The sequence below is a fragment of the Triturus cristatus genome, chromosome 8 (assembly GCF_964204655.1).
Source record: "Triturus cristatus chromosome 8, aTriCri1.1, whole genome shotgun sequence".
Lineage (NCBI taxonomy): Eukaryota > Metazoa > Chordata > Amphibia > Caudata > Salamandridae > Triturus > Triturus cristatus.
This window is the reverse complement of record NC_140591.1, coordinates 890,778,990-890,792,794: the sequence shown is the minus strand read 5'-3', so window position 1 is coordinate 890,792,794 and position 13,805 is coordinate 890,778,990. Positions and strand designations below refer to the sequence as shown.

The following is a 13,805-nucleotide window of genomic DNA, read 5'->3' as shown; positions in this document are numbered from 1 at the left end:
GGAATGCGCTTGATGGCCCCCTTGGCCAAGAGGGCCACAACTTCCTGTTGAAGTGCCAAGTGATCCCCCAACATGCAGTGGTACTGGGGTGGCATGGCTGAAGGGGTAGTCTCGAAGGGGAGGGAGTAGTTCCTATGGACTATTTGTAAAAACCACCTGTCTGTAGTGATGGTGCGCCAGTGGGGGAGGTGATGGCGAATCCTGCCACCCACAGGCGTTAGATGGGCCTGAAAGAACGGACTAGGTAGGTTTGTAGGGAGTGGTGGCGGAGGTGGAGGTGGACTGACCTGCCTCTGCGGGTCCCACGTCCACGCTGAGACAGCTGCGACCTGTGGCTCTGGAGCAAACGTGTTGGGGTGCCCCTTCCGTGGCCACGAAAGGAGCGAAAAGCAGAAGGCGGAGGAGGGCGAGTGGCCGAAAGGCCCAAGGACTTGGCCGTAGCCCGCGAGTCCTTAAAACGCTCCAACGCACTATCTGCCTTGTTGCCAAAAAGATGAATGCCAAAGAGCATGTCCATCAGGGTATTCTGGACATCCCCCAAGAACCCAGTAGTCCTCAGCTAGGTAATGCGGCGGAGCACCACTGTCGTGGAAATCGCCCTGCCCAGCGAATTGGCAGTGTCAAGGCCACATCGTATTGTGAACTTTGTCGCATCTCTCCCTTCCGCAATAGTCTTAGAGAGCACTGTCCGGGCCTCCTCCGGACACTGAGGCAGCACCTGCGCCACCGTATCACACACAGAGTGGGAATAACAGTCCAAGAGGCATGTGGTGTTCACAGACCGCAGCCCTGAACTGGCAGAAGAAAAAGTCTTCTTCCCAAACTGTTCCAGTCTCCTGGATTCCCTATCTGGAGGTGCGGTAGGGAAGTCGCTTTGGAACGGGGAGGCTTGGACAGCCAAGCTCTCAGGGATGGGGTGTTGGGAGAGGAAAAGGGGGTTTGCCCGGGGCCGGGCAATGGCATCTGGCCATGTTCCTATCCACAGGAGCCCCTGTGTTGGGCCTGGACCAGGTGCCCAAAAGAACGTCAGAAAGTGCATCATTAAACGGAAGCAGTGGCTCCGCAGAGGTAGTCGCCGACTGAAGCACTTCTGTCAGGAAGTTAGTCCTGACGGCTACTGTAGGGAGTTCGAGGTGGAGAGCCTTGGCCGCTATACGCAACACCACTGCATAACTCGCTCCCTCCTCCGTAGTCACGGTAGGAGGCGTTAGCATGCCAAGGTCAGGAGAGGTGTCAAGACCGCTGGCATCCACTAATTCCTCAACCCAGGCTGGGTCAAACTCACACTGTGCTGTGAGAGGGTCCTCAGACCCCCCCCCACTCCCCCCTTCCTCCGAAGGCTCTGGGGCAGGCCGAAAATACGGAGGCGGGACATAGGGGTAGAAAGGCCCAATCGGTGTCGGCATTGAGCGACGCAGTTCCGGCACCATGTCCACATCAGGGCTGAAACCGGGGAGGCATACTCTGGGGGCACTGGCGACGTCGGGAGTGGTGTCGGTGGGGTGACGTCAGTGGAGGTGTCACTAGGTCAACCGGTGTTGACCCTGATCCAGGCCTGGATCCTTGGGGACCCTGCGGCGCCGGGCCGGAGCAGACAGTGATGCTGGAACCAAAGCCGCCGACAGTGAAGGGCGAGGACCCCCAGTCAGGCCCACGGGGTCCGACGTACCATAGAGGCGGGCCATGGCTGCCAGAAATTACTGCAGCTGGGCCGGAGTAGCCAACGGACCCGGGAAGGGCGGGTAGGATGACGGCAACACTGTAGGCTCTGCCGGAGCCGCGGGGGAGGCACCACCCTCAGCCGCGTCGCGCAAGGGGAAGTTGGTGAGCGATGCCGCTTCTTCGACTTCTTGTGATCCTTCGTCTTACCTGACCCTGAGTGCGAAGACTTCGATCCAGAAGAACGATGGTGGTGGCTCCACGACCGGTCCCTCTACCTCTCATGGGACCAGGACCTTGAGCGGCGCGGAGCCGACTGCTGGACTTCCAGTGGACTGCCCCCACTGCCATGGCCCGGCAGTGGGGGCACAACTTGGGGTTGTGGTCACACCCCAGGCAGTAGAGACACACGCAGTGCGGGTCCGTCACCGGCATCATTCGATGACAGTCCCCGCAGGACTTGAAGCAGGCATCACTATGGCACCAAGAGTCGATCGACTCGAAGAGACAAAAAGGCCTCGAAAAACTCAGTCAAAAAGTGACTGAGGGTACTGCTCTCTCCGGATCTGCACTTGCTGGCAAGGATAAAGAAAGAACTGACTTGAGCACGAGAGGGCGGCGTCTAAGTAGCTGCTGCGACGTCATCTCGGCGACCACGACACCAACGGCGGACGCGGAGCCGCACAACGCCACCTTCTGACACGCAGGGGTACTGCTGACTAAAACTTTCCAGATCCAGTCTGACGCCTGGGGGTAATTCTAAGGTAATGAATCTATCACCATGTGTTTCTTTCAGATATGAAGGCCATGGCCTCATAAAATTCCTTCAGCTGGGCGGGGGCAGCTCCAGCTCTTAAAGAAAACAGGGAAGTGCGGAGTGGACACAGGGTCAGACCTAGCAGACTCTTGTGGCCTGGAGTGCCAACATTTCCTCGTCTCATAGGATGACTACGACGGACACGGGGAAGTCGAAAAACGTTTGGACTTTGACTTCTTGTGTTGGTGGAACTTCCAGGATAATCCTCAAGTGTCAGAGTCAACTGACATCGAGGAGCTTGAAGGATCGCTTCCTTAGCGCCTTCAGGTGCATGGAGCTGCATGCCTTGCAGTCGTATCCCTGCTCCACGCACCACAAAACACATTAAGTCTGGAGGTCCGGCACCGATGAACAAGTTACTTACCTTCGGTAACGATGTATCTGTAAGAAACATTAGTTAGTTAGATTCCTCACCTTAGAATATCCCCAGGCGTCAGACTGGATACGGAAGATTTTTCGTCTGCGGCTCCGCGTCCGTCGGCGGCGTCGTGCGCCGGAATGACGTCGGAGTACTTAGACGCCGCCCTCGCGCGCTGACGTCAGTTCTTGTACATAGCCTTCCGCGCCAGGAACGCAGAGCCATGCAAAGACCGACACTGGTGCCAAAAATAAAATCTAGGGGCCTGAAAAGGATAACCTTAACCCTAGATGTCAGTTCGCAGAACGGGGAGGATGGGTGGGTCGGTGAGGAATCTAACTAACTAATGTTTCTTACAGATACATCGTTACCGAAGGTAAGTAACTTGTTCATCTGAAAGAAACACGTTAGTTAGATTCCTCACCTTAGAATAGATACCCAAGCAATACCATCCCCGGTGGTGGGTCTGCGAACCAAGATCACACCAGAAAGTCCTGGAGGACAGAACGGCCAAAGAAGCCATCCCTCCGGACTTGGCTGTCAAGGCAATAATGCCTGGCAAACGTGTGTAGCGAAGCCCACGTCGCCGCCTGACAGATGTCCTGCAAAGGGACTCCCCGTCCCAAGGCAGTAGTAGCCGCTGTGGCCCGAGTAGAATGGGCGCGCAGCCCAACAGGAGGGTCCTTTTTTGCCAAAGAGTAACAAATTTTGATGCACAAAACGACCCACCGAGAGATGGTCCGTTTGTGCACAGCTTTCCCCTTCTTAGCACCCACGTATCCAACGAAAAGTTGGTCGTCCACCCGGAACTGCTTTGTGCGGTCCAAATAAAAGGAGAGCGCACGTTTTGGGTCCAGACGGTGGAGCCTCTCTTCCTCTTTGGAAGGATGCGGAGGCGGAAAGAAGGTGGGCAAGGTGACAGACTGCCCAAGATGAAATGGAGTCACCACTTTCGGAAGAAAGGAGGGACGAGGCCGAAGGACCACCTTGTCCGGATGAACAGACAGAAAAGGAGGCTTTGAAGATAAAGCCTGGAGCTCACTCACCCGTCTAGCCGAGGTGATGGCTACCAGAAAAGCAGTCTTAAGAGTCAGAAGACGAAGAGGACAATTGTGAAGAGGCTCGAAGGGAGCGCACATCAGGAATGTCAAGACCAGATTCAAGTCCCACTGAGGCATTACAAAAGGGACAGGAGGGAACGTGTGAGTAATGCCTTTTAGAAAGCGTGTAACCACAGGGGACTTGAAAAGAGAAGGCTGATCAGGAAGCCGCAAGAAGGCAGAGATGGCAGCAAGATAACCTTTCAGGGTGCCCAGGGCAGAGCCCTGCCGGGCCAGAGAAAGAAGAAAGAGGAGAACCTCAGAAAGAGGGGCGGAAAGGGGATCCACAGCCTTTGCTGTGCACCATGCCACAAATTTGCTCCACCGGCAGGCGTATACCGTCTTTGTGGAGGGACGCCTGGCTGCCAGAATGATATCACAGACTTCAGGAGGCAAGTCGAATGGCATCAACTGCCGCCGCTCAATCTCCACGCATGGAGGTGGAGGCTGGACAGGTTCGGGTGGAGGACCGTCCCCTGCTGCTGCGACAGAAGATCCTCCCGAAGGGGCAGACGTATCGGGGGATCGGTCAACATACTGAGTAGCTCGGGATACCAGTATCTTCGTGCCCAATCCGGAGCCACCAAGATGACTTGGGCCCGGTCGTGCCTGATCTTCTTCAGCACTCTGGGCAGAAGTGGTATAGGCGGAAAGGCGTACAACAGACCGCAACTCCACTCGTGACGAAAAGCGTCGCCGAGCGAGTGCCGCCTTGGAAATTCCAACGCGCAGAACTGCTGACATTGCGCGTTCTCTTCGGTGGCGAATAGATCTAACCAAGGCTCTCCCCACTGCTGAAAGAGACCTTGCGCCACTTCGGAGTTCAGACGCCATTCGTGATCCATCATGCACCGGCGGCTGAGTTCGTCCGCTCTGGCGTTCAGAGAGCCCGCCAGATGTTGAACCACTAGGGTGACGCCCTGGTGTTCCAGCCACGTCCAGAGGCGCAGAGCCTCCTGACAAAGGGTCCACGACCCCACCCCGCCCTGTTTGTTGCAATACCACATGGCGGTGGTGTTGGCCGTGAACACCTGCACGACACTGCCCCTGACAGAGGGAAGGAAGGCTTTCAGTGCAAGTCGGATCGCTCTCAACTCCAACAGGTTGATGTGGAGACGAGACTCCGCCGGAGACCAGAGGCCTCTGATCTCCGCCTCTCCCATATGGCCACCCCATCCCAGGAGGGACGCATCCGTCACTACGACATGCTCCGGTTGGGGAAGGGAGAGGCTCCTGCCCATGACCCAATCGCGGTCCGTGAGCCACCACTGCAACTGCTGTGCAGTGCCCTCCGAGATCAAGACATGGTCGGACAGGTTGCCGTGATGCTGGGCCCACTGAAACTTCAGGTCCCACTGCAGAGCCCGCATGCGCCGCCTGGCGTGATGCACTAGTAGGATGCAGGAGGCCATCAGCCCCAGAAGCCGCAACACTAGCCTGACCGAAACCCAGGATAGAGGCCGAAAGATGGGAATCAGGGCCTGTATATCCCGGACCCGCTGTTCCGGTGGATAGACCCAGAACTGCGCCGAATCGAGAACCGCTCCGATGAAGAGGAGCTTCTGAGAGGGACTCAGGTGTGACTTCGGCACGTTGACGGAAAACCCCAGCAAATGCAGGAGATCCGCCGTAGTCTGGAGGTGGGAGACGACTGTCTGGGGCGAGCCCGCCTTCAACAACCAGTCGTCGAGATAGGGGAAGACTGGAACCCCTGATCTGCGCAGATGAGCTGCGACCACCGCCATCACTTTCGTGAACACCCGAGGGGCACTGGTGAGGCCGAAGGGGAGCACGGTAAACTGAAAGTGCTCTTGGCCCACCGTGAACCGCAGGTAACGCCGGTGGGCCGGCAGGACGGGGATGTGGAAATAAGCGTCCTGCAAGTCCAACGCTACCATCCAGTCTCCGGGGTCTAGGGCAGCTAGAACCTGAGCCAAAGTCAACATCTTGAACCTTTCCTTCCGGAGGAAGGCATTGACGTTCCGAAGGTCCAAGATAGGGCGGAGGCCCCCTTTGCCCTTCTTGGGAACCAGAAAGTAGTGGGAATAACAACCACGACCTACTTCTGGGCTCGGAACGCGCTCGACGGCCCCCTTGGCCAAGAGGGCGGAAACCTCCTCGTGGAGAAGATGCAAGTGATCCCCCGAGATACGGTGGTGCTGCGGTGGCATGGCTGGAGGGGTCGTCTCGAAGGGGAGGGAGTAGCCCCTTCGGACGATTTGCAGCACCCACCTGTCCGATGTGATGGACCGCCAGTGGAGCAGGTGATGGCGAACTCTGCCGCCCACTGGCGTGGAATGGGCCTGAAAGCTCGGACTAGGAAGGCTTTGAGGCGGATGCTGCCGGGGTGGATGTGGGCTGACCTCGTCGTCCTCCAGATCCGCCTCGGCGGAAACCACGTCCGCGACCGCGCGCAGGTTGGTTCTGCGGCTGGTGGCTAGGCGCACGTGAGGAGGCACCCCTTCCTTGGCCACGAAAGGGGCGAAAAGCGGAAGATTGCGACCGCGGGGCCGAGAGGCCCAAGGACTTGGCCGTAGCCCGGGAGTCCTTAAAGCGGTTCAGCGCACTGTCCGCCTTCTCGCCAAACAGGCGAGTGCCATCAAACGGCATGTCCATGAGAGTGCTCTGGACATCGCCGGAAAACGACGTGGACCGCAGCCAGGCGTGACGTCGAAGCGCCACAGTGGTGGAAATGGCCCTACCCAGCGAGTCCGTGGTGTCAAGCCCACAACGTATGGCATGTCGCGCGGCATCCCTCCCATCGGCCAGAGCCTGGGTAAGTCGTGTCCGGACCTCCTCTGGACACAGGGGCAGCGCGTCCTCCACCGCATCCCACAGAGAGTGGGAATAACGGTCCAAGAGACAAGCGGTGTTCAAAGACCGCAGGCCCAAACTAAGGGATGAGAACAGTTTCTTGCCAAACTGCTCCAGTCTCTTGGAATCCCGGTCCGGCGGGGCGGTCGGGAAAGAGGATTGGGAGGTGGAGGCCTGGATAACCAGGCTCTCAGGGGTAGGGTGTTGGGACAGAAAACTGGGGTCGCCCGGAGCAGGGCGGTGGCGCCTGGCAACGTTCCTGTCCACAGGAGGAACTGTGGAGGGCTTGGACCAGGTGCCCTGGAGAACGTCAGTGAGGGCTCATTGAACGGCAGCAGAGGCTCAGTGGAGCTTGCTGCAGATTGAAGCACCTCAGTGAGGACGTTCGTCCTCACAGCCACGGCAGGTAGCTCGAGCCCAAGGGCTGCGGCCGCCTTGCGCAGCACCACGGAGAAAGCAGCACCCTCCTCCGAAGCCACAGTCGGAGGAGAGATGAATCCAGTGTCTGGCGAGGTATCCAGACCACTGGCCTCCCCCAGTTCATCTGCCCAGTCCTGGGACAGTTGGGCCTGATGGGCCATAGGATCCTCGGATCCCTCCCAGTAGTCCCCCTCATCCGACTCCTGGTGTAGGGGAGAAAGTAACGGAGCCGGGCGGTAGACAAAATGTGTCTCTAGCGGCGTCGATCTCGGCGTCCATCGACGCCGGACCGGCGCCGGGCCCGGACCGGGACTAAACTGGGGCACGGCGTCGAGCGGAGTCGACGTCGGCGTCGGGGGTGGAACCGGAGTCGACGCCGGTGGAGGAGTGACAAGGTTGACCGGCGTCGACGGGGACTCGAGAACGGGTCCCTCGGGCGCTTGCGGCGTCGAGGCCGGAGCCGTCAACGGCGCCGGGGCCGGAGCCGCCGGCTGGCAAGGCAACCCAGTCGGGTCCGCGGGGCCCGAAGGCGCACCAGCGGGCGCCGACGGCGGAGCCAGGTTCCTCATGGCCGAGAGGAAGGCACTGACTTCCGCCGGCGTCGCGTTAGTCCCAGGGACCGGAGGGTATGGGGACGGACGCGGCGCCTGCGGCTCCGCCGGAGCCGCGGGGGTGGAACCACCCTGACCCTCGACCGAGTCGCGCAACCGGCGAGGGGAGTCCGAAGAGCGATGACGTCTCTTGGACTTCTTGGAATGCTTCGACTTACCCGAAGACTTTGATCCCGACGACCGATGGTGACGTCGGCTGCGGCTCCGCGACCGATCCTTGGACCTCCTCCTGGACCGGGATCGAGAGACGCGCGGAGCCGAGTGGCGAATCTCGAGAAGCTTACGGGACCGCTCCCGTCTAGCCTTCGAGGTCAGGGCCTTACAGTCCGAGCACGACTCCGCGTCGTGGTCGAGGCCCAAACAGTACAGGCACCGGCGGTGATGGTCTGTAACCGACATCAATCGGCTACAGTCCGTACAGGCTTTAAACCCAGGCATCCTACCGGCACCGTGATAGACAGGATCAAAAAGGATCAAAAAGTTAGTCAAAAATAGACTAAAGGGGTAGCTCTCCCGGATCTGCGTTTACTGGCGCGGAAAAAAGAAGAACTGACGTCAGCGCGCGAGGGCGGCGTCTAAGTACTCCGACGACGTCATTCCGGCGCACGACGCCGACGACGGACGCGGAGCCGCAGACGACGCCTAGCGACGCGCAAGGGGTATTGCCGACGAAAAATCTTCCGGATCCAGTCTGACGCCTGGGGATATTCTAAGGTGAGGAATCTAACTAACGTGTTTCTTTCAGATATTTGCCTGTGACAAGCCCGAAATGTTTGAAACCAGGTGGTTTCTTGGGTGACATCTTCACATCAGGAGAAAAAACGTAGACAAAAAGATAAAAAGGCCAGACCAAAAAAATAAAAAAAATCACTGAGGGGCAGCTCAATCCAGATAAGGAAATACCTGAAGTCACCGCGCCAAGGTGGCGCCTATATGGGCACTGTGGACGTCACTTCCGTCATGGATGCCGCTGAACTGAACTATGCCATCTACCGGCACGCAGGGTTACTGCTCGAAAATCTTTCTGATCCCATTGGACGTCAGGGAATATTCTCAAGTAGGTAATCTGCGGCTAGAAGTCTCTATCAGATCAGTCATTTTTGTATCTTTCTCTTTTATTATAGTCCTTTTCTTGGAATATTGTCTGAGATTATTTGTATGAACTACTGCAGTCCTTTGTATGGCATTTTGTATTCTGTGCCAAGTTAATAAAGATTTGCAATACAAAAATGTCTAAATCAGAACTTTTACACTTCCCCCAGATATTTTTCCTAAGCTACAGCTGGCACAAAGTGCAACTACTCTTTACAATAGGGGAGAGGATGTGGCCTCACGCTAGGACGGTCAACCTCAAATCTGGGAAACTGGGTTCGACTCTCAGCAACAACGCTCAACATCCTGTGATTCTGGGCAAATCACTTAAGCTCTCTGTGCCTAACAAAAATGAATGCGTTGTTGTGTAATGCAACTGGTGCTCATGTAAAGAGCTCTGATGCCCGATACCTTCGGGTCAAGTTTGCGCTATATAAAACTCCAGTAACATAAATAAATAAAAAATAAACCAAGGCATACTTACCCAACCATGCTGCAATAAGAGCAGAGTCAATTCCATCTATTGGCTCGCAGATTCGAGCTACCACTGGGTGAATTTGTTGAGACAGATAGTACTTTGTGTCAATTTGAAGATTGTCTTGCTTTTGTAGTTGTTCTAAAGCATATGCTCTCTGACTGGCACTCAGGTTCGATCCGTCCTACAAAAAAAGATAGATAAAAGCATAAACTAGCAGAAGGAGATCAGGTCAGACTTTACCCTAATATACTGTTTAATCCTAGATACCGCACTCTACTCCCTGCCTACCCACGTACAGCCCCTCTCCTCTCACCCTATAAGCGTTTTGAAGAATGGAAGAAGTCTCAAAGCAGATTATGCTACAATTTTCTTTCAATAAGCAAAACAGACAAGAGGATGGATTGCTAGGAGAATTTATAATTTTTTTTTTTTAAACTACCAAGTAGAGTAACTTTTTGAATCTGGATATAGACACATTTAGTGCATTTTTAAAGACATCCTGTCCTCAATTCTTCAACAATGTACAATAAGTAATAAAGAGATGGCTTTGGATTGCCCCTTTCAGCCACTGGTTTTATATGTTTTTCACAGTTAGCCAGTCCTAGGATGCACGGTCAATCAAGGCCATAACATCTCATGGATGATTACAAAGTCCTTTTTGTGATGAGCATTACTTTGGCCCTTATGATAAACTGCAGATACAACATGGCCTGTAACTGTGATCCAAAATGTGTTTTGTGATGTACTTATTTTGCTCACACATTGCCACTGTAATTGTTGATTTGTGAAAAGGTGATGGTAGGAACAAGTTTAATAGGACCATTATCCATAAAACATTCTAAAAATCATAAAAACACCCATACAGTATAAGACAAACTTCAAACCCGTTAGCCCCTCCCTCCAAGATTACATCTCACTCAAACCCATCATTGAGACTCTGGTAAACAGTAAGCATAAGACAAGCAATTCCTACTGGCATATCAAAATAGCGCATTTCTGACAGCAGGTCTATCGCCTTAAATCTTTACAATATTCTGTATTTTAAAAACAAGGGCTTTAAAAAAAATGCGAATTGAAATATAAAAAATATTGTCCATAAGAACATGCAATAGAGAACATTTAACATTCATAGGGCAGGGACAAAGACCATTACCATCCTGAATCATATTATACTGGAAGCGGGACAAGTACATTGGGTTGCATCCCACACTCAACTTGGGCTCTGGCAACTGAGCCAAGTAAGGGAAAACAGTTTTGAGGTCCAGAGTATTTAAAGAGAAGCTAATGGACAGCTTCTTCATCAGGTATACCAGGTCGAGGGACAATGCAACATCTCCCACAGATGGTTTTACCTTTAGGGGAGAATGAATTTGCTTGAGTTAAAAAAGACAGGCAGTCATGGTGATGGATGTAATGCTTGAATTAAATTAAATGCAAAAAGATCAATTGTTGGACAGAATGCAGAACAATGTCATACATTCACCCCAGTACAGAGATCTGGGCCTAAATCCAACGCTTTTTTTTGTTCACCATGCCATTCCAGTTTGGACCCATCCATATGCAAAGCAGTCTTGACCCTGTGCCCAATGGGAACAGTCCAGCCCGAACTGCCAGGCCATGTCCTCCCTGGACTGAAAACAAGCACCCCAGGAAGGGTCACTGTGTCACTGGATTCAAGCTATCCTGGCTGATGAGGGGTGAAACCCTGAAACCGGTCCTAGGATGCTTGTTTCTGGTCCATGGAGGACCTGACTTGGCAGTCCGGGATGGACTGTTCCCATGAGGCACAGGGTCAAGACTGATTTGCATATGGCCGGGTCTAAACTGGGGTGGCATGGTGAGCAAAAGAATGATGGATTTAACCCAGATCTCTTGACTTGGGGTGAATGTTTTGATTTGTTCTGCATTCCGTTCATCAATTGTGTGTCTTTTAAATTAAATTAAAGTCCTTCATTTTTACACCAGCATAGCACTTTAGACAAAGGCCCACCCTCAGTATGCAAATGCTCATGGGGCAGGCTGTCACAAACTTCAAAGCCCTCTACAGATGGGACGACAAGCAACCCCATACCAGTTTCACCCTACTGGGGGCTCGTCAGGGTGGTGAAGTTTGAGTCCTATGTCAAAGTGAGCATGGTACCCGTGTCTGGGCATGCCTGCATCACTTAGGGTGGCAACTGCTAGAAAACAAGGGGAGGGATTGAATGTTTTACTTTATCTCAGCCACTGGCAATTACACAGGCTGCATTTTAGTCCATGGTTTTTTGCCCACCATGCCACTCTAGACAAAGGCTAACCCCCTGATAATCAGGAATGACCTTTTCTAAAGCTACAGCTCCATTCACTTAGACCAAGGCAGCTTTTTTTGTTCTACTTTGCTATTATGATAGTACATTGGATTCAGGCCTTTTGTTCACAGAGTAAAGATGAACGTGCACAGAGCGACAAAGATGCAACAAAAAACTGTGCTGTTCTATACAATAGTATGCTGTGAATGCCTTTTAAGTTGACCACTTACAAGGCAAACTTTATCTTCTGACTCTTTTTCATAACCGTTATCTTAAAGGGCACAGCTTATCACTGCTCATAAGGAGGTATGGGCCATACTTCCAACTTCAATATTGTTGTCGCCTAAGATGCTGTTGCATTATGGGTCTCCCTTTCTAGGACTATTATGGCGAGCAGAAAGTTGCTCAACTGTAACACTTCTGCTAACGAAAAGCAAAATCTATAGTCTTTTGTCAAAGCTTGTCTACTGCGATCTGGCCATCTCTTTTGTAATCTGCCATATTAAAGTTTGCAGTGTGTCAAAGTACGGTTTTGCTAATCAATTTTACAGTGTATTTGTAACTTGCATAATAAAGAATTTCAAACTAGGTTTACTGTTAGACTTATTCCTTTAATATTTTGCACAGAAAAAAAAAAAAAGAAGGGGACGTGATTTGGCCCCATCTTTGATGCTAACATTATGGAGACAAAATCACGTTTTTGATATTTCCTTTCCATATTATGTCATCAGCAAATTGATGCAAATTAATTTCCTCCATCTTTGCTATGGTGAAAACTTTCCTTTTCTCAGATTAACCACAGCTGCCCCCAATGATTTCTCCGATATATATAAAAAAAAATTAATAACTAGGTTTATTTCATTTATCTAGAGTCATGATTTACCATTACAGGCAAAAAAAGCTGAGCATTCAGAGTCGCAGTACAGAAAGCGGCCTCACCAAGAATCAATCTGTTCATGAGGACAAATCATGATAGGCCCACCACTTCCCCCACACTTTACTATGCCTATGGGGGCATACACATACCACATAGCTAGGTTTTTTCCTGCTGTGCGCAGTAGCCAACTTCTGCTAGTCACAGCTGCAGCGAGGGGGGATAGGGCTGCTTCCACAGTCAGGCTACATCTCTCTTGGCTACGAGACTAGCCATCCCCACAAGGAACCTCTTGGATTGTGGACCTCCCAATTCCTGCACAAGTCTCAGTAATTCAGTTCAGGGACCCAAATCAATTGAACGCCCCAGTTGCTCCGCGAGCTCCCGTTTCACCCCCTCCCCCTTCTAGAAGGGCCTCAGTACCAGGCAATCCCATGCCATGTGGAAAATAAATCAGCGTCAGGGAGTGCTCAGCGTGCACACGCGGTTTGACCAGACGGGAACATCCGTTGTATGTGACAAGGGGATAGGTAGGTCACGTGCAGATAGTTAGCCTGTATCATACGCAGGTGTGCGGCTATTGCTACGGCCCTTGGTGCCATACATGCCTCCCTCCAGTCATCGTCATCAAGCTCACCCACCCAGCCCTCCCACCTCTGCTGTAGGGAAGCAAAGCCATTTGAGGAATGGATAATCAGGAAGTGGTAAATTTGAGAGCTCACCCTTTTCCCCTGGCACCACATCTGCAGCTTGGCCTGGAGCAGGATGCATTCAGGGAGCTGTGTATCCAAGGCAAAATGGTACTTCAGGGCGTGTCTCAGTTGGAGAAAGAGGTAGAATTGGGTGTTGGCCAAGGCATAGTGATCTTTTAAGTTCTGGAAATACAGCAGGAAACCACTATATATACACATCACCCAGATATGTGATTTCTATGCGGTCCCACTGGTGGAAACCCTATAACTCTGAGAACTGTTTAAGCCACGTGTCCTGCCACATGGGGGTCAGTTCAGACAACCGACTGTTCCATAGTACAAAGCACAGCGCCGCTCTCCAATAGTATACCGTCACTTGGATACTTGAGGGCAACTTCGAGAGCGGGCACCCTTCATCCAGTTGGCCAAGGAGCCCTTCAAACCCCATCAAATGAAATTCCAGGTGGTAGGCAGGGTCGTCCCAGCCTCCAGTAAACCAGTCATTGACAGCAACCAATTGTGCTGCCAGGTAGTACACAGACATCTGATGCCCCCATTAAGGGCTAATTTCTGTGCAGAGGTGAATGCCACTCTGTGGCGTT

At 52.9% G+C, this 13,805-nt stretch overlaps 1 protein-coding gene across 1 annotated transcript in view; it reads right to left on the bottom strand.

Moving 5' to 3' along the window:
* Nucleotides 1-13,805, bottom strand: part of POLA1 (DNA polymerase alpha 1, catalytic subunit) — a 2,011,520-nt gene that overhangs the window by 912,307 nt on the left and 1,085,408 nt on the right. Inside the window, exon 32 of the mRNA XM_085622423.1 lies at nucleotides 9,356-9,530. Coding sequence (XP_085478549.1) covers nucleotides 9,356-9,530 — 175 coding nt within the window. The remainder of the gene's footprint in view (nucleotides 1-9,355; nucleotides 9,531-13,805) is intronic.